The 19,746-nt window shown below is 42.3% G+C and overlaps 2 protein-coding genes across 3 annotated transcripts in view; one reads left to right on the top strand and one right to left on the bottom strand.

The window, feature by feature from the left end:
• Nucleotides 1-17,753, top strand: part of LOC126563840 (1-phosphatidylinositol 4,5-bisphosphate phosphodiesterase classes I and II) — a 79,881-nt gene extending 62,128 nt beyond the window's left edge. Inside the window, exons 5-18 of one of the 2 annotated variants that reach the window (XM_050220612.1) lie at nucleotides 7,439-7,624; nucleotides 8,393-8,590; nucleotides 8,675-8,857; nucleotides 8,945-9,125; nucleotides 9,222-9,594; nucleotides 12,687-12,859; nucleotides 13,467-13,680; nucleotides 13,948-14,105; nucleotides 14,768-14,938; nucleotides 15,008-15,524; nucleotides 15,716-16,509; nucleotides 16,573-16,682; nucleotides 17,264-17,408; nucleotides 17,490-17,753. In XM_050220612.1, the coding sequence (XP_050076569.1) occupies nucleotides 7,439-7,624; nucleotides 8,393-8,590; nucleotides 8,675-8,857; nucleotides 8,945-9,125; nucleotides 9,222-9,594; nucleotides 12,687-12,859; nucleotides 13,467-13,680; nucleotides 13,948-14,105; nucleotides 14,768-14,938; nucleotides 15,008-15,524; nucleotides 15,716-16,509; nucleotides 16,573-16,682; nucleotides 17,264-17,408; nucleotides 17,490-17,702 (3,616 nt within the window). In that variant the 3' untranslated portion in view covers nucleotides 17,703-17,753. The remainder of the gene's footprint in view (nucleotides 1-7,438; nucleotides 7,625-8,392; nucleotides 8,591-8,674; nucleotides 8,858-8,944; nucleotides 9,126-9,221; nucleotides 9,595-12,686; nucleotides 12,860-13,466; nucleotides 13,681-13,947; nucleotides 14,106-14,767; nucleotides 14,939-15,007; nucleotides 15,525-15,715; nucleotides 16,510-16,572; nucleotides 16,683-17,263; nucleotides 17,409-17,489) is intronic. The other variant, XM_050220613.1, reaches the window with a different exon arrangement.
• LOC126564702 (ATP-dependent RNA helicase me31b) overlaps nucleotides 1-19,746 on the bottom strand; it is a 515,322-nt gene that overhangs the window by 407,248 nt on the left and 88,328 nt on the right. The window lies entirely within an intron of this gene.

Here is a 19,746-nt window from a genome sequence, read left to right as displayed (position 1 = left end):
TGATGGTGAACGATTTCTTTTTTCATTGCTGCTCCCTTGCGGCACTAACTTTTCACTGGCTTCTTGTTACTGTTGGTGGAGCGAAGTAGTTTCCAGTGGTTTGATTTTAGCTTTACTTTTTGATTGCACTCACGGAACACGCGAGATGTTATTTTAATTTTTGTACTTGCACTCTCTCGATGGGACACTTTGATTGTTTGCAGTTAAGATTTTTTTCCTTTCCCCGGTTCTAACCTCCGTTGTGTTTAAAAATGTTGGCTGTACCGCGATAAACCCCGACACGGTGCAAAAGGAAGGCAAAAAATATAATTTTTCTATTTTTTATTACCATTTCAATCCAAGCTACCCCTGTTATGTGTGTGTGTGTGCCATTAGCCTCGGGGAAAAGATGCGCATTGCTATGTGACCGGAAACGCGGGCTGGAATAATTTTTGCCCCTTACACCCATATTCCGGGCAAACCTTGCATATTAATTTATCGTGTCAAATTAGGTCGCTTAGGAAATGCTGTGTTTTTTTTCCTCTTCTTCTTGTGCAACACATTTTCTTTTTGTCGGTTTGCCACTTTCATCTCGATCGTCAGAATACGTATCCTTATTGGACGGTCTGGCCCAATGCCCAAGTGTACTGGTTTTGAAATGCTTCAGCTTGTGCTTTGGCATTAGTGACGTTTGCGGTTGGTTGAAGCAAAATTTACATAATTTCCGCCCTGTAGCACAATTTGCAGCATTCGTTTCGGCTTGACGGTTGGGTGCGATGTGGCACGATCCCGGCGGAGATAAAAATGAGTGATTTTTGTACCTTATCCCTTCGGACGAACGATACTACTTGTTTGTTCGTAGAAAACGCACCGCGAGGGGCTAAAATGTGTAGCTAAATTCGTTAAAAACAGCAATGAAATAGATAACAATTTAAAAAGATACACAGTATCGTAGTCTGCTAAGTAAAAGACACAAAATTAGCAAGAAAGACTATTCCAATGAAAAATCTATTATTGATAAAATAATAATCGTTCTATTAACTTTATATTTTGTTAGCCGCATGGAAAATAATTGTATTCGTATTCTAGGCCTGCAATATGACAAACTATAGCGTCAATGGGAATTATACTTGCTGAAAAATATATATAAACTATCGGTAATGCATATAAGCAGTTTTATTTTATCTTATCAGTATAGTTGGTTCGCTGTAGTCGTAATTCTTACAATTCCCAAGCGGACCATATTGAGAGGCGTTGCGGGAAGGACGTATGTTTGACATGTCTGTGTCTGCGGATGTATGTGACCATTTCGGCTATGAAATGGCTTGCTAGGCTTATTGATACCACGAAGTTGGATAGTCAATTCTCAACTGCAGGGAAAATGATCTGGGATTTTGGAATTTGATCCTTGGTTCAACTGTGTGAAGACCGGCAATCCAGTTGTGTTTGTTATTGGACAGCACAGTGAGAATGTGACAAGATCTATGAAATAAATAGTGACAAAATGTTTATAGATTATCGGCCAGTAGAAGTCTTATATTTTTGGCTTATTGGTGAAAAACAGATTGAGTAAATTACTAGGATGTGTCTATCAAACGAATTATAATTTCTTTGAATCCACCCATACAAATTAGGTCCTGGGCGTTTTATTTAAATAGAAAATGAACAGATACTTACGAAAGAGTAGTAGAAGATTCACACGCAAAATATTCATGATCCATGAGAATGATTTTTTAAGCGTTGGATGTAACATGCCGAGTTAATGCCTTTAGTCATGTAATTAAGCCAAATATCTGGTTTGAGGGTTCCCAAAATAATGTCCATCGTCGTGCTCGTTTCGTTTACCCACAACCAAACGGACAAGAATATTCTCTTCGGTCATTTGCTTTTGGACGATTTGCGATCATTTATTTGAACAACACTTCTCGGGTTAGAAGTATGCAAGCCTATCAAGAACGGACACAAGATCCCTTCTCGAAACCTAATTCAAATCCAAGTGCTTTCATGCAAACGGTTTCGGAAATCGATTTCGCTAACTCCAGTCATTCGTGTGCCCTTCATTAGCAGTCACAGCCGAGGCGTGGCATTGCACGGGGAATCGAAAGTAGCGCAAAAATATGGCAGAAGGTCACCCAAATGAAATGCAATGAAATCTGTCGAAAGGGAAAGGTCAGGCAAAAGCATATGACCCATCATTTCGTTAGGATTTGGTAGACGCACACATAAACAAACAAACTCACACACACACACACACACAAGAAGACGAACGAAACGAATCACAAGAAGGAATGGATAGATAATCTATCTAACGGGTCTGCCGATAGCGATGATATATGGACACATAAAAGCCCTTTTGCGTGTGTGGGCGCGTCGTAAAGGATGTGTCCAGCGCTAATGCATACGGATGCGCCCGTCGGCAAAGAAAAGGCGAATTGGTTCGCAATTGGAACGAGTCGTCGGGTTTTACTTTCCGACGAGAATGGCTTTAACGGAAAAGACTTTCTCAACAGGCAAATACCCCCTGTATGTGTGTGTATAGGTTAATAAATGGGCTTGGTCAACCGGAACACGAGAATTACATTAGCGCAGGTGATCGATTGGCTTCCGGGAACTGAAGCAGCGTAACACAACGGAAAGGGCACGTCAGGACCCTTTCGTTTTGGGGCATGGTTAGGTGAAGGTTGTTTTTTTTTATCTGTAAGTCACTTCCTGGCTCTAATTCAATCGATGAGTTGGTAGTTTCGCGGTTTTGTCAGCTGGCCACATCGCCACCAACCAAGTGGCCAAGATTGGCGCAGTGAAAAGAACAGTAGGTGACAGTGGATGAGATTGTTGTTCTGTTGTGATCGTTTATCAGCAGTCTGTTTTTGGACGTTGAAAAATTAATTATAGCATTTTAATCGAGGTGTTATAAACAGACGCAGTTTGATAGATGAACGTTTCTTCTTCTTCTTCTTCTTCTTAGCTTAACGACCTACTAGGTCACGCCGGGACGGTCTGGACGGGATTTGAACCCTAGGCCACCGGGCAGTCCCAAAATGGAAATGAACGTTTATAGACGTTAATTAGGTCAAACAAAAATGATGTGTTATGTTCCAATATTGAATGGTGGTAGACGGTTAAAATATGGTGGTAGAGCAAGAGAATTTTTTAGAAGAGATCTTCTAATGTGGGCTAAGCTAGTGAAAAAAATGTATAAAAGGTCATCATACACTCTAACCGAGTATGCCCGGGATAAGGCAAAGAATAAGGAGGAAATGCCTTATCAAGATGATTATAAAATTTACTCAACACAAGCGGTGTTGACAATACGGCACTGGACCGTCATTATTAATTATAAATAAAAATAAGGTCATCATACAAAAGAGGAATGGTGTAAACTCTACAATATGGAAGACAATCAACGTATTAAAACCTCGTGGGAAACTTCTTTGGTTTGGAGTTCTGGGATTCTTCTAAATTTAAAAATGAATCGAAATAAAAACCGTAAAGTTTCAAAAAAGAGTGTTAAATTACGTGTATTATCAGTTTGATTAAAGCGTTCAAAACAATTTACATTTTTGACGACGATTTTTTTAATAAAATAAAATTAGATTTTTCCTGTAGCTATCTGACTGTGAGACACATTTTCACCGGCTGGTTTCTTTTAAAAATAAAAACTCTCGCACAGCGTAAACCTGACCGGTCACTTGTTAAGGAACTCGATATGGGTGAAACGGAATTTCCCACGCGCTGGTACAACCACACCGCCGACCGGGTGACACAACAACAAGTTATGCAAAGTCACGCAAATTGAGGGAAACCATGAAAAGGCCCCAAGGTTGCTTCCTAGGATATGCTTCAATGGCTGGCAAGTACGCGCGTTCATCATCGGGTACGTCCGTGAGAGGACCCGTACTGAAGAGATGAAACATGTTCACCGTGAATGCTTCTAAATGGCTGCAAATCTTTTACGCTGACGCAAGTGAGGTTTCCCTCGTCTTTCTTTCTTTTTTTGCTTCGCACGGTCGGTCGCTTCAGTTCAGTTTTGGTGCAGCGCGTAACCGAGCTGACAAGGATGTATTCTCACGCCCCTAAAATGAGAAAATACGGAATACGGGTTATTTTGCTGTAGCAGCATTCCGCTTGCACACGGAAGCTAGTGCCGGGAGCTGACATGACGGGCAGCTATGATACGATTTCTACGCTTGGTTTGGCAGCGAGTGTTGTTGCATAAATGGTGATAAGATTTTTGTGCTCACCCATCATTGTCTGGCCATCAGCACCTTCTGGAATGGTTAGTACGTTTGTTCGTGCAGTACCATTCAGCCCATCGTTGCAGAGGGTTGAAAGGCAAATTGAGGACTTTTTAATGGATGGAACGAAATAACGCTCAACGCAAGAACGACGACGGTAATGAAGGGCGCGTGAAAGGAATTTTAGCAACAAGAAAAATACGCCCTGTGGTATACACTGAGACGGAAGGATGAAATGACAACCATTGTATTTTTAGCGCACAGCACGGGAAAGCTCACTCCTTGTATGATTGGTCCATCTCTGAGTGACTTTTAGAAAGGATTTTAAATTTTGTATGTGTTTGCAAATTACCAAACTGGTTTCTTGTATTTTCTCTTTCGTGATGATATGCTCAATTTCTCTTAATTTTCTTTCATAGGTCTTGTACATACATTTTAAGTCATTTGGAGGTTGTGTTTTTTATATGATAAAAATTTATACCACAGGTAATTGGGTGACAAAGTCACACCGAGAAGCTGATCTGTCACATTACCTTCGTGGCAGCACCAATTTCAAGTCATCTTTGGTCATTTGACTTCACCTGTTGTTAAGGTGAATAGCTAGAACCGACTTTTTGTTTCTCTAAACAACGAAGAGAAAAGCACAATATTTATGTTGAAGAATTTCGGAACGAGACGAGACATGGCATTAGGATTGCTCCGTGCGTTTTCATATTTATCGTTCATTTGGATGGAGGCGCCTTGTTGCTGGTACGGCTCAGATGGAGACGCCCGGTGTTTTGTAATCTTATTAATGTAATTTGAAATGGCATCTTTTCACGACACAGCATGCTGCTGCTGGTATGTTTTATAGCATTCCTTTAGAAACTGGTAAGCTGATTCTCAGTGGACCATAATTTGCCATTATGAAAGAGAATGTATAACAAATGTAAGAATCAATTTGACGGTCGATGCTACCAGTGCGGGATATAATGGTTGGTGAAAGAAGAGGCAAAAAAAAAAAACTGTCAGCCAGCTTAAGTCAATTGGTCTAAATGAACTTTAGTTGAGCTGAATTGATGACTTGGGCAACATTCGCTGCACACTTGAATCATAATGGCCATCGATATGAGTGCCCTGGAGGGTGATAAATGTTGATAAATAATTGCTCTGGTCACACTGTTGTTGTTGAGACTTTTTACCATTAGTAAACGTTTGGGACATGTTTTACGACGGATGTTTAGCGAACTTTATTGTCATTGTGTAAGGGGATTAAAATGACTATTGAAAAAAAAAATATTGATTTAATTAAAAAAATACAAGAAATGATGCCTATGTCTCTGTGCTGATGATTTCAAGAGGGTTGCTGCTTCCGCTTGCAAAGATTTAGTAAAATAATTGATTAATTTTTGTCAAAAACTTTAGTTTGTTGTCTTTTTACCAGTTAAATTTATACTAAACAATGCATGAAAACCCTAAGACACCCCATTAGTACTCAACCGTTTAAATACATAGCTTTTATCGACCCACACTGATTTCCTGATAACATCACGAAGCCGGAAATGCAGAATGCTCACGTGTGCCTTTTTCAGATCTGTGTTTTAAATTGAACTCATAACGGTAGAAAATTTGTTAGAAACTTGTTAAAACATGCATGTTATGCATGCTCTTTTAATCAAAGCATAAGTTAAAAAGGGAAATACCATGCTGATGCTCACGGTATTACGATTTTTCTGTTTCTTGTCCCAAGACCCAGCCTACACAACGACGATCGTCCCTTTTCATGTTTCCGGCACCGATTACGCCTGCCAGCAGCTGGCCATGTTTGCTAACTGGCTATCTTTAGCTTTTCATTTATGGTCACTGTAGAAGGCTGAACAGCAATGTTGACCGACCAGCCATCCTGCTAAAGATAGAATCCGGACGTTCTGAATGTGTCGTGTTGCTTCTATTTTGTGGTTTGCGATATCTACCTAGTAGCGAGGAAGTTCGGAAATATTTTCTATCTCCACAAGTAAAGCTTCTTATTTATATTGACAAAGCTAACATGCAATAACGTCCGGTGGAATTATTTTTATCTCTCGCCTAAATTCCATCCAGCAGAACGATGTGAAAAGTAACACCCAATATCAGGATTATGACAGCTCAGTTCTCGACAGTTTCACACGCTTAGCACTTTAACAGCTGCAACCACTGTGTGACCAGTGATCTTTCCGGAGCGAAGCGCCCACAGCGGCACTGCGCGCTACCGTTATTGGTTCAGGTGTCAACCGGAAAGTAATGGTGCGTTTATTACGTGCTAAGCAGCAATACGGAAAATCCAACATTAGACTCTTTATTGCACCCGCGAGGCCTACGATAGCGGACAACAAACATACCTCCCCTCATATCCCCTCCCAAATAGACCTCATTCATTTAGTTGGAAATTGTTGGGGAAATTCTTCAATGAGCAGGGCGTGCTTGTTACGGTCACTTTCTCGTACACAAACACACCATGAAAAGGTCAAAGTTTTTGTTATTTTCTTTCTTTGCCTCCAAGTTTTATTCCCAAAAGAATTGTGAAATTGCGGTCGAAATCGATTGTATGAACCAGGGTGGGCGAAGAGGTTAGGAAATATATGACTTTCATTACCAACGAACAGAGTGTGCACATTCCGGTTGGACACAGAACAACTCGTAATGTTTCACCATAAGTCATCCGACGAACTTGAATTGTAATCGACAGAACCGAAAAGAGCAATCGGGGTTTATAGCAGAAAAAGGGCGAAGAGTGGTAGCCATAAAGTTGATTATAGAACCCCTTACTGTGATGAATGATCAAGAAGTGATCACCAGAGTCAATCCATCGCTGTTATTTTTTTGTTACTTGAAAAGTAATCTCAATAGAGAAATGGTTCACCAGAGAAGGGATTTTTTTTTTTATGCTATTTAGCTTGTAAATCAACGCATCGGTAAGAAAGTATCCGCTTTCGGCTAGCAGTTCTATCCAAAACTGCTATAATATCTTCCGAAAAGCATACCGTTTGGCAGAACGGAAAGCGTATTATTAAAAAAAATCTATAACGGTACAGAAACACACACAGAAACTCACAAAAGCAACATAAATGCGGTTGATCGGATTACTGGCGTTTGTTTCGCATCAGGTTCCTTATTAAGCTTTTGTGCCTGGTCGCCACATTCAGTTTGCATATTTATCCCGATTTAATACTTGGACCATTCTCACTGTTTCTTATCTCTCTTTACAGCATCATCAAAACGTTCGCCACGAACAAGGACGATCGGAGGCGCGTCGAGAAGGCACTGGACGTGTCGGGGTTGCCATCCGGGAAAGGCGATACCCTCGCACTGACCAAGTTCCAGTTTGAGGACTTTTTTAATCTGTACAAAAACCTTTCCCAAAGAACTGAGGTGGAGAAAGTGTATGATGAGCTGTAAGTGTATTGGGGCAGGGAGGGCAAATAAAAGGGATGGGTGTGGAAGAGCAAGATGCTAAGTGGGTACTGCAGGGTAGACGAGACTCAGGCTCGATGGATGTCTGCAACAGTAAAGCAAAGTGTGCGTACTTCAGCACTTTGGATTATCTACCAGCCAGGGTGGAACTTTCTCTCCACCATAAGAAAGTACCACAAATATTGATTATTGTCCCTGCTAGAAGCAGCAGCAGTAGCACCATCGGACCTTGCTAGTTCCCGGTGGATGGTAATCAGAACAGATCGAATGCAGCTTATACACTTCACCGAATCACACCGGAACCGTTCGGAAGACAGTGATTGATTCGCTTCGAGTACGCCCCCGGGGTTGGGGGCATCCTTCTTTTTGAGTCGTTAAACATTCGATGGATGTAACGAACCGCTTCTGGTTGGTTTGTTTTGCACTCACTTTGCCGAACAAAAGGTTTCGCTGTAACGGCGGCGTTTGGTACATTACGGAGAAGTGGCGAAAAGTCAGCTCAGTCGAAATCGAAATGAATGTGAAGGATGGGTCGTAAGTTATCTTCCAGCTTTTTATTCTCGCCTTAGTCTTTGCTTCAGTTGTGGCTAGTAACTACTTGACTGTGCAAACAATTCGCCGATATCTATCCGTTCGAACGAAGATTGATTAACGGGCTGAGGGGATCGTATACTTGATCGAATCGATCTTCAGGTCATTCAGTGCATGGTGCTTCCGATTGTGAACTTGTTTGACTTTTCCCATTTCAGAGTCGGAACGTCGAAACGACGGCTAATGTCAACGTCACAACTAGTCGATTTCTTGAACAAAACCCAGCGTGATCCAAGGCTGAACGAGATCCTGCACCCGTACGCCAACACGGCCCGGGCCCGTGATCTCATCCAAGAGTACGAACCGAACAAGTTTAACGCCCAAAAAGGACAGCTAAGCTTCGACGGTTTCCTTAGGTACGGGTTTGATTCCAATTCCACCATGGGTTGCATTAAATGGCTTTACTAAATTCCTTGCTTGTTGCACGTTTACACTGGTAGGTATCTGATGTCGGAAGATAATCCCATCATGGCGGCCAGTAAGCTGGATCTATCCGATGATATGGATCAACCGATGGCGCACTACTTCATCAATTCGTCCCACAACACCTACCTAACCGGGCACCAGCTAACTGGCAAAAGTTCGGTCGAAATCTATCGCCAAAGTTTGCTGGCCGGGTGTCGGTAAGTAGCTGCATCGTGAAAACGCTCCGTAGAGCAAGTGCAATTAAGCTAAGCTTCTTTCCGCTCTTAATTAATCCTGTCCGCAAGGTGTGTGGAGCTCGATTTCTGGAACGGACGCACTGAGGAGCCGGTGATCGTGCACGGCTACACCTTCGTACCGGAGATCTGCGCCAAGGATGTGCTGGAAGCGATAGCGGAAACCGCTTTCAAGACGTCCGAATTTCCTGTGATACTGAGCTTCGAGAATCATTGTAATCCGCGGCAACAGGTAAGCTTTCCTGTTGGTTCTAGATCCGATGGTCCCTTAATGACTTTGAATCATTTTCTCCCTGTTTGTTACTTGCACAAACTTTTGCCGGCACAGGCCAAGATAGCAAACTACTGTCGGGAGATTTTCGGTGATATGCTACTCGACCGACCGCTCGATTCGCACCCGCTCGAATCGAACGTCGAACTTCCACCGCCGGCACTACTCAAGAGAAAGATTATAATTAAAAACAAGAAAAAACATCACCACCATCACCATCATCACCATAAAAAGGCCACCGTTGTGTCGAGCCCGCAGCAGCAACCCCCGACCGGTGGTACAGTTGTGAACAATGTTAGCAATAATAGTACCGCAGCTAATGCACATGCCACAACAGTTAACAACAGCAGTGCCAACAGCGCCGCCATCAGTACACCCACCACTGCTACCGGGGTCACGCCGGCCGTCAACAATAACAGTACAAATGCAGGTAAATGTGAGGGAGGGCAAATTTCGTTCGACCCCGTTTGTTTTTTCTTTTCTCTCTGCTCGTTATAAATGACCGAATAATGACACTCTGCAACTGGGTGGGTCATAATGCGGGATGCAATAATACGATGTAAAAGAAAAGCGAGTGAGTGTGAGAAACAGGGGAGGAAGCTTTGTTGTTTTGTGCCTCATTTACAGATTGCGGACGTGGTTCGGTGCCACACAACACGAGTGCTTTGCAAATCGATTTTTGCTGTATGCTGCAAACGGAAATGTCACAACGCCAACCACACACATACACACACATACAATCATATAGATATATGCTGGCGACAACTTTTACCAATTCCAAAATACTTTGCACCCTCCCGAACGGGTTTTGCAAAGTGTCAATGTGATAGTTTCCGGAGACATGAAAGAGAATTCCAGGACTGGAATGAAAGTTGAATGCAGCACTGAGCTAGCTTTTGTTTCGTTGCACAAATGTGCTATGATCAAAAGGCTAGGATGATTTCGTAGATGACAAACCTTAGGGAATAGTATGACCCTTGGATTGTCATTGAAATTGGATCGAACGATGGGAAGATTTAATTGGAAAGGCATTCGAACAGGCACCAACAGCAAAGGAATGCATTTGTGAAATGAATCATCATACAAAGAATGAGGTTGATGTTTGAATGTTTAGTAGCGTTTAAATCCAAGTCATTCAACTCGATTGGGAGTTGTTTGCCAGAAGAGTGGCATATTTCGAATAAAAATTAATTGCAGTAACGATCTCGTTTTAGATTGAGCTAATCTTGGGATTATACCAAATCATTACAATTTAGAATGTATTCCCTTAATGTGCCTTAACCCTTAACTTGGATATGATATTCATTTTCGAATTGAAATATTTTGTTACAGAGATGTCGCATGCACAATTATGTAATTTATATTTAGATTTTTTAATCCTCTTCAAGATTACTTGATAGAGCAATACGGCCTGGCCGTCCTACATGAAAAAAAAAAAAAATAAGATTACTCGATGGAGTTAGTCTGGCCTATACAAGAACACGAAAATCGAGGCCCCTAATACGGGGCCGCTGCTACGAGACTCTTCATACGAGGCATTTCAGCTTCCTCCTTGCCGGGACCTTAATCACACACCTTCAGCTTGGGACTCTTTTCGAACCGATGCCACCTCTGTGATGAGGATAGAAAAAAGTTCAGATTATATGAAAGTAGCAGAAAAAGGGAGAATATTGAATGCAATAGTCGATAGTACAAAAACTTCATATGAATAACCTATTGTATTATCAGCTATTTGTTGCATCCTTTATTTTCTGATCAATCAGAGACACTTTTTTGGAAAAAAATACTAGAAAACTTTAAGACACAAATTTAGTCCAGAAACCATGTGTTATCATGTTTCATTTCCTACACAATATGTAAGACCTAAGACAACTAAGAAAGCCGTTTGAGTGATGAAGGTGTAAATTTGTTCATTGACCAACGGTTAAAGTGTGCAATAGCTTTACGTACTAAGATTTATCGTCCGGCTACACTCTGACTGTACTAATACGGGGAGAATATAACGTTTCACATTAGTATTCATCGTCGTAATAAAGATATTTTTAATACATCTCAGCATTTTTAAAGTACTACCTCGTAAAAAGTTCACTTGCAGTTACTCAAAAAGCAAAACTTCTCAAACACCCAAATTTTAGTACGCTAAAAATCGCTGCTCTATTACAAAGTTCGTCGTACTTTTAACTGGCCCTACTTAAACCTACTTAAAGCTGCTACAGGAAACTGCTTAAAGCTTACGATACTGGAAAGGAAAGTGTTTGTTCTTGAAGCCAGACGTCAGCCTCCAAAAAACTTGTACTTTTCCTTGGCTAACTACTGGTTTCGTGCTTGAGGTTGAGTTGTTTTATGTGCTATTGGTGTGTTTTCTTAGGATAGTTTGTTATTTATTGGACAAGTTTACTGTTGGTTTACTATAGGTGTACATCCATGTTTTCTTTTATATCCCAGTTTTATAGAGAATTGAATGTTCAATAAAGCTGTTAAAATCAACTCTTGCTGCAAACAGCAAAAACAAATTATATGAAGATTCTGATTGACTAGCCTTAAAGTTTAATTGAAATATATTTGTTCTTCCAGCAGCGCGGAAGTAGCTAGAGAATACTCTTCTTCTTGGCTTAACGAGCTCTAAAGTCATGCTGGGCTTCTAAAGGCGTTCTAGACTTGCTGATACCACGTAGTCGAATAATCAAGAGTCATTACGGAGAAAAGAAACTCGTAATTCCTCCAGTTCGCATCCTAATGAACATTTCAAACAATTTGATGCTACTACGGAATTTATTTTCAACACTCCCATATGTTTACATTCTTCGAAATCCGTTCCCTATAAAGAGCACAGTCTTTGCGGGAAGAGCTCTCTTGCATAGCATTCTAAAAACGAATCTGTCTTCCGTATACTAAAGAGCTATGCAAACAAATGTATTGCTATTTGCATACGCTTCAGGCTGATACCGGGTGCGCACTTAGCAATTGATGAACAGCGATTTAGTTCCATTACGCAGAGATCCCAGAATTCTCACTCAGCTCGTGTTCGCATGCTTACTTTCGTACGTTGGCGGTTGAGTTGGCAAACGCATTCCGTCGCATAAATTTCACTCACTGGCGGTAGCTATTGCGTCGGGTGCAATGCCGGGTGCATTGCACTGCAAAATCTCATATGCTACCGGCATGGTAGGACTATAGGGAATGGTTGGGGTATCTTTGCGAAGAAAATATCCCAATTTTTATCACATCAATTGCAGTTGTGTCGTAAACACGAAGCGACCAAGCACGAACCGCTTTAGAGCGTTAGAGCTGTGGAGGGATAAAAAATGGCGTTCCTTAAAGTGCTTGCTTCATTAAATGACTTTCACGTTTGCAATTGCACAATCGTACACACACACAGGCACTAAGACACACACATACACACACTTGGCCTTCGCTTTCTATTTCACTCTTATTCACCACTTTTTTCTCCCATTCTGTTTTTCTTTCGTCGGGGCAAATGCATCATCATCTTCCATCACCACACCATGGTGGGTCGTGCAGCAAATGCAAGCTTACAGCAGTCGCAGCAAGATGAATCTAATGGTAACGTTACCAGCACCAACCCGGTCCCTGTCAGCAACAACAATGGTACAGCAGCACCACTAGCAACAGCAGCAACAACACAGCAAGCAACCGGAAACGGAGAACTACCGCACCATGCACCACCTCTGCAGGTACTACTTCCGGGGCACACATGCACCACCCCATCACGCCCATAACAGCACCTGCACTTCAGCACGGTTTTAGTTTGTGCTAGTTTTCCTTCCGTCTGCAAGCATACTATCGGTTCCGGGCCGATTCACACAGCTTGCATCCGGCGCTTTCTTGCAAGAAAGTACAACTTTCCTTTCTTGTGCTGCTGCCGGTGCGATAAGCTCGCGTAAAAGGAAGTCTTTTAAGTTGCCGACGATACTATCGACGACTGCTGGCACTGCACCATCGAGAATCGAGTTGTCTGCAGTAGCATCGTCTGGCACCGGTAGATTGGTATCTTTATCCACTCATTTTATCCGAAGCTTATTGCACCGTTCGCAACTGGTGTGGGTCCCTGCGGGTGCCGGATGTCCCATGGTACAACAATGGTAAATCGTGTGGCGGCATGTTCTTTTTAGACCACGTGGTGTGCGGGCATTTATTTTGCTTTGGAAATTAGTTAAAATAATTGAAGCCTTTATTCGTTTTCCATTGGGACGATGGGATAAATTTCGCGGTGAAGGTTAATTTGGAGTAGCAGCTAGCATTAACTTTTCCATCATCTGTTGTACTTCCAACTATTCGCAGCAAATTCGCCAAAGCTCAAAGGAAAGTACGGGCTCGTCGGATACGGATAGTTCGAGCGATGACGAATCCATGCCGGGTGCGGTGGTCGGTCCGATCGGTGCGAACGAAGCGGACAAGGTGCCCCAAACCAAAGAGACTGAAGCGGGCGCGGAAATATCCGCCCTCGTCAACTACGTACAGCCGGTGCACTTCAGTAGCTTCGAAAATTCGGAAAGTATGTACACTGTGTCCCCATACCAAGTTCCATCCACACACACACACACAGACAAACTATCTTGGATAGATCTTTTCCATCCGATGGCTGGGTCTGGCCTGTCAATAGCAGGAACATTCCCGCCTGGATTATCATACAATTTTCCACCCCAATTCACATAGGGTGCATTGCAGACAACAGGATGGTGAACGAAAAATCTAAACGTGAACATGGTTTCCTTTCTACTTTCCCTTTCCTCTTCTCTCTTTGGCGTACCCACCAACGCAGAAAAGGCACGCTTCTACGAGATGTCTTCGTTTGATGAGAAGCAGGCAACGACGCTGCTCAAGGAGCGTCCCATCGAGTTCGTCAACTACAACAAGCATCAGCTATCGCGCGTCTATCCCGCCGGTACACGCTTCGACAGTTCCAATTTTATGCCTCAGGTAAGTCGGCGAATGTTGGTGTGAGTTTTCGTTGGAACTTCTAGAAATAGGAAACGCTACATGCAACTTTTGCACACGTAAATGTGGATGCATTTCATTTACTATCTCGATGGAAAGGTATTTGCTCATTTTCCCAATAGTTGCTGTGGCTAATGATAAATCGTAGGGGTCGTTCATAAATTACGTTACGCTAATATCGAGATTTTTGTATTCCCTCCTTCCTTCTTATCGTAACGAAACGCAACGCTAGAAGATAGTCCCCGCGCTTCGAGCGTTACGTAATTTATGGAGCCCCTACTGCATGTACTGTTGCTATCTGCCATAAACCTGCGCTGCAACTGATTTGTGGTACTATGGCAGCATCTAATAGAAGTGGTTTAATCGGATTAGGGCATCGAATCGATTTGTGCGACTGGTTGATGTGTACTGCGATACTACACCGATTGGAATCGGTGGCAGCGTAATTATAATGACTCGATTGTGTCCTATACGTGTCTAGGATTTCGATTTAGAGATAAATCATGACAAATCATCCCATTTTTTTATCGATTTAATTATGCGTTTCGATAAGCAACTGTTTGATTGTGGTACAAATTGGGTTACATTAGTTGCGTTTTCTATTAACGACTAATTAAACATTGTAAATGATTTGCTCTGTGTAGCTGTTCTGGAACGCTGGATGTCAGCTTGTGGCGTTAAACTATCAAACACTCGATCTAGCGATGCAGTTGAATCTTGGCATCTTTGAGTACAATCATCGCTGTGGATATCTGCTAAAACCGGAATTCATGCGTCGCAAAGATCGCCGATTGGATCCATTCGCAGAAAGTACGGTAAGCAACAGAAATAAAATGGTTTCGAAGTCGTCTTCGTGGTAACGAGCGTCCTTAACTTTCCGACAGGTGGACGGTATTATTGCGGGTACAGTAATGGTGACGGTGATATCGGGTCAGTTTCTCACCGACAAAAAGGTGGGCACGTACGTGGAAGTGGACATGTTTGGATTGCCAGCCGATACGGTGCGTAAAAAATTTCGCACCAAAATCGTACGCGACAACGGTATCAATCCGGTGTACGACGAGGAACCGTTCGTGTTTAAGAAGGTAGTTTTGCCCGAACTTGCCAGCATACGAATAGCGGCGTACGAAGAAGGTGGAAAGCTGATTGGTCATCGAGTGCTGCCGGTGATAGGGCTGTGCCCTGGCTATCGACATCTGACGTTGAGAACGGAGGTCGGTCAACCGATACCGCTAGCTACACTGTTTCTGTGCATCGTAGTGAAGGACTACGTACCGGACGGGCTGTCCGATTTCGCCGAAGCACTTGCTAATCCGATCAAGTACCAGAGCGAGCAAGAGAAGCGCTCCAAGCAGCTCGCCGTACTGCAGGAAGACATGGAACCATCGGAGGAGGACTCATGTAAGGACGTTTGAGGTGTTTTCTTTCCATTATCCATTCGCTTCTAGCTTTTGTGTAGCACTGTGTTGTTTTATTCTGCTTTTGTCTGCTTTTATTTATTGTTTTCTTATGTTCTAACCCTTTCCTCCTCCCCTCGTTCCTCTTTAATCGCCCCACACATTCCCATCGATTGTCATCCTAACATGGGCCAGTTGTCGTTGTATCCTTAGGTCCGAATAAAAAGGGCGATACGCTGAAATCGAGTGAGAACAATACCAACAGCAGTCCAGCTAGGCAACGGTCCGTCGCAGGAAATCAATGTTCGCAAGGGACAGGCGGTACGGGAGGTACGGCGGAAAGTGATGCCGAGCGGGAAGCACCACTGGAAGCAATCACCAAGATGGTTGCACTACCAGTCGCACAATCATCATCCGTAGACCATCCAAACGTTCCAGCGTCAAAGCAATCGACAGTGAGAGAACCGACAACTGCCGGTGGTCCCATCATTACTACGACTACCAACACTTCGAGTATGGGTGCTAGTGAGGCGGCTAATCATCCTGATGGTGGCAAAATAATAGCCGATCCGTTGGAGAAAATCTTCGAAGATAAGCAGATCCGCAAGAAGCGTGAAGCACTCGAAAAGGAACTCAAAGCGCTCAAGAAGAGTCACGACAAGGAAAAGCTTAAGATCCACGCAGCACAGAAGAGTACCGATCTTGGTGGTGATGCACCGGTGAAGAAGTCAAAGTTTGGCATGGGAAATAAGCTGGTGAAACGGTTCAGCAGCAAAAACATGGCGGACATGAACGTGAAGGTACCACCGTGTGCTTCTGCCTCGGATGCGGATGTGACTGGCGATGCGCAAACGGAACGATTGAGACAGATCTGTCGCGATCATGCTGGAAGCTATCGGGAGGTGTTAGAGAAGTATCACGAGATTATTTATACGCTAGCGGAGGATTTATTGCGCCAGTCACAGGACGCTCAGATGAAGCAGTTAAAGGTAAGTGGAAGGGAATGATTTAGAAGAAGCTGAAATTCATAGAAGCTTTCCTCGTTTTGATAGACACAACTGGAACGGGAAACAAGTGAGGTGATGCGACAACTGCAATTATCGCGCAAGAGTGAGGTTAAGCAGCTGGCTATGGTGCACAAAGATAAGGACGAGTTAGAAAGGTTAGTATTTATAAGTCACTAAGATGCTCTCGTGAGTTCATGTGATGTCCTGGTGGTCTAAAAACGTATGCATTCAAAAAGTAACTTTTTTGAGATGCGTGGAAAAATTAAACGGCAAAACATACTGAAAACAAATGCATTGTTGTCTTTAAAAAATCTATAATTTAATAATACATAATCAATCTTTGTCTCGTCTTCTTGGGAACTTTAACCGGCACTTGAGCCATAGGTGTAAAAAATAATTTGTTTATCTTTTTCTGTTTCTGTGCAATACCACTTTGTCATCTTTGTAGTACTTTTTTAAAATCACATTATTCAATTTTGTTTATATAAAAAGGGGCTAGAGTCTTCTCTTAGAATTTATTTAAAAAGGGGCTAGAGGGGCTACATTCATTATTGATCAGTGGAGTGTCCACCAGATGACGGCGTAAGCGCATGAAAAATCGGAACATTTTTGTCGCTTTTTTAATGTAAACGTTATCAGGATACAGAAGATTTTAAAGCGTTATTTTTTCCACTAAATTGCAATGAAAAAATATTTATAAAAATGTTATTCGACTAAAACTTCCTTTTGCTCGTAGAATGAAACGCGAAGTGGACTCAACACTAGTGGAAAAAGGCGTCACCGAGCGTGTTAGGCTAACGGCCACCTACGAACGTAAGCGTGACGAGCTTCAGCGACAGCACGATGCCGTCAAGCAAGGATTAGAAGAACACAAGCTAAAGGTATGTGAGGCCGTTTCCAGAAAATGTTTCCCACACCCCCATCTTAAATATTTTTTTCCTTCTTCTTCCCATCTTCAACAGGCTCGTTCAATGCTGGAAAAGGAAGCGGAATCGCATGCCTTCATTTCGGACACATTCCTGGCGCATCTGAACACTAGCAACAGCACAACGAGCTGTTCGTCGGTCGGCGCTACCACCAACCATCCTCCGGCGACGTCCGTTTCGAGTGGAAACATTTGCGGTGCGGCAACTGGTACCACCCACGAGAATAACGTTAACAATGCTCACGCATAACCCGACACCGGAAAGGGTCGCAGGAGCTAAAAACAGAACTGAGCTTATCGCTTACGGAGTGTACAAACCTTCCCGGTTAGGAAGTAGCACGCAAGAGGCTTAGGACGGATCAGGAAGGACGCCGTTGAAGAATGGGGAAGGTTTGTTGCACTGTGCGGTATATATTTGTAACATTGTCAACAGCACAACCTACTTTAGTAAAGAAACCAACTTATTGGCCTAAATACTGTTATCGCATCGGTGGTAATCGGTAGTCGTATCTTAAAAACAAAAACAAAATCGGGAAATTCGTCGTTTCGTGGTAGCGGGCTGCCCGATACTATTTTTCAAATCGAGTGAACTTTGCGGCACACATCGTACGTTTACCCACTACACTATCGTTTGTAAGCTTAAGTGTTTGTTGGATCTTTTGCTCCACGTGTGGGGAGAGCATCATGGGTGTTGTATCGTTAGTGAATGTGTTGATGAATCTCAAACCCCTCAAAATGGCACCGTTTTCGTTCGAGCACAACCATATTTAAAAGGGGATGCAGGCTTTAAGGTAAAAAAAACTAAACAAAACACACATAGAAGAACATATTCGAAAGCTCGTTTAGGGTAAAAGCTTTTCGAAAGCGGGTTGAAACGTTGAACGTGGAAGCCTTTCGGTGTTGTGTTTGATTGTTTCTATTTCCACTCGAATAGAATTAGCATTAGTTACAATGAGATTGGGCAGAGAAGCATTAGGGAAAAGCAACAATGGTTTGGTACGAAAGTATAATACAGGCTTGGCTAGAGACGTAGGGGGTAGAAAAATAATAATAGGTTCTCGGTTGTTTGGATTGAAGTTAACAGAAAGTCATGTTTCTCGAGAGGGAGGCGAATGGTTGCGAAAGCATATAAGCTTAAACATAGTTTTTATTCCGAACTTAACTTGACGGGTAATTTAAAAAGGGTATTAGAAAAACCGATAACTATAGCAATCTCGAAAATAGCGAGCGGCGTGTGTGTTGTATGTTACCAAGGGTTGTTTAGTGTTTTTGGAAAGAGCCGTTTGTCGATAAAATGGTACTGAAAGTGCCACACCGTTTTTCGTGTGAACCATATTAACATACCGTATAATATTTAAGCAAACTGTGTAACTATGTGCAATCTAACCGTTTTAAGAGACGTGTGCAATGAAAGATTTCTTTAATGGAGATGAATCTCTAGAAGCTATAGATGGACGCCAACACAAAAAGGAACATCTTTGTGAACGTACGGGAACGGGAATGGGTTGAGCTTTACTTAAAACTGTCAACTTTGCACTTAAATTCCATTTATAAGTGAAACTCAGAAACTCATCGCCATACAGTTTTGCTTCGAGCTGAGCGAGCTAGCGGTTATATTTAAATATTATACGTTTGCGCCTAAAGGTTAGGCTATGCGCATTATTTAATTTTAAATTTGTTTCTTAAGAGCATGTGCTTCTAGTTGTATTTAGCTCAGGCTTTTGTAATTTGTGATCGAAACAGGTCGGTTTCTCATAAAATGATTGTTTTAATTTGTACTGGCTAACTTGTACTCCAATCTCACTCGTGCTCGAATAAGTTAACAGGAAAGTGTTGAAAAAAATTATGAGAAGGAACCTTTAAGCTGTTGTAAACAAAAGGTACAGCTTTAACGCGTACAGATAACCCTAAAAAGATAGAATTAAACATAATGATCCGACATTCCGTCAAAGTGCATACGGCTCTGTGTAGTAAAAGCTACGCCCCATTTATCAATAATAGTAATTGCGCAACCATATGGCACTTAACAATATGCATTATGCAACGTGGATGTATTAAACAAGGTACATGTAAACAGTTTCTGAGCAAACGAAAAAATAATAAGCAGCAAAAGCAAACTACATAAATACATTAATGTACAATCTTACCCAACCGTAACACACTTACAAAACAAACAAAATAAGCATACGTAAACAATCATGTGTGGCATAACAAAAAAAAGGAAAAGTTGGCTAGCCATGCTCCGAATGCAATATTACTCAAACAAACACACTTACTGCAAGGTGTTTGGTTGC

The sequence above is a fragment of the Anopheles maculipalpis genome, chromosome 3RL, assembly GCF_943734695.1.
Source record: "Anopheles maculipalpis chromosome 3RL, idAnoMacuDA_375_x, whole genome shotgun sequence".
NCBI lineage: Eukaryota > Metazoa > Arthropoda > Insecta > Diptera > Culicidae > Anopheles > Anopheles maculipalpis.
The sequence above is the reverse complement of the archived record's forward strand: the minus strand, read 5'-3'. Positions and strand labels throughout refer to the sequence as shown.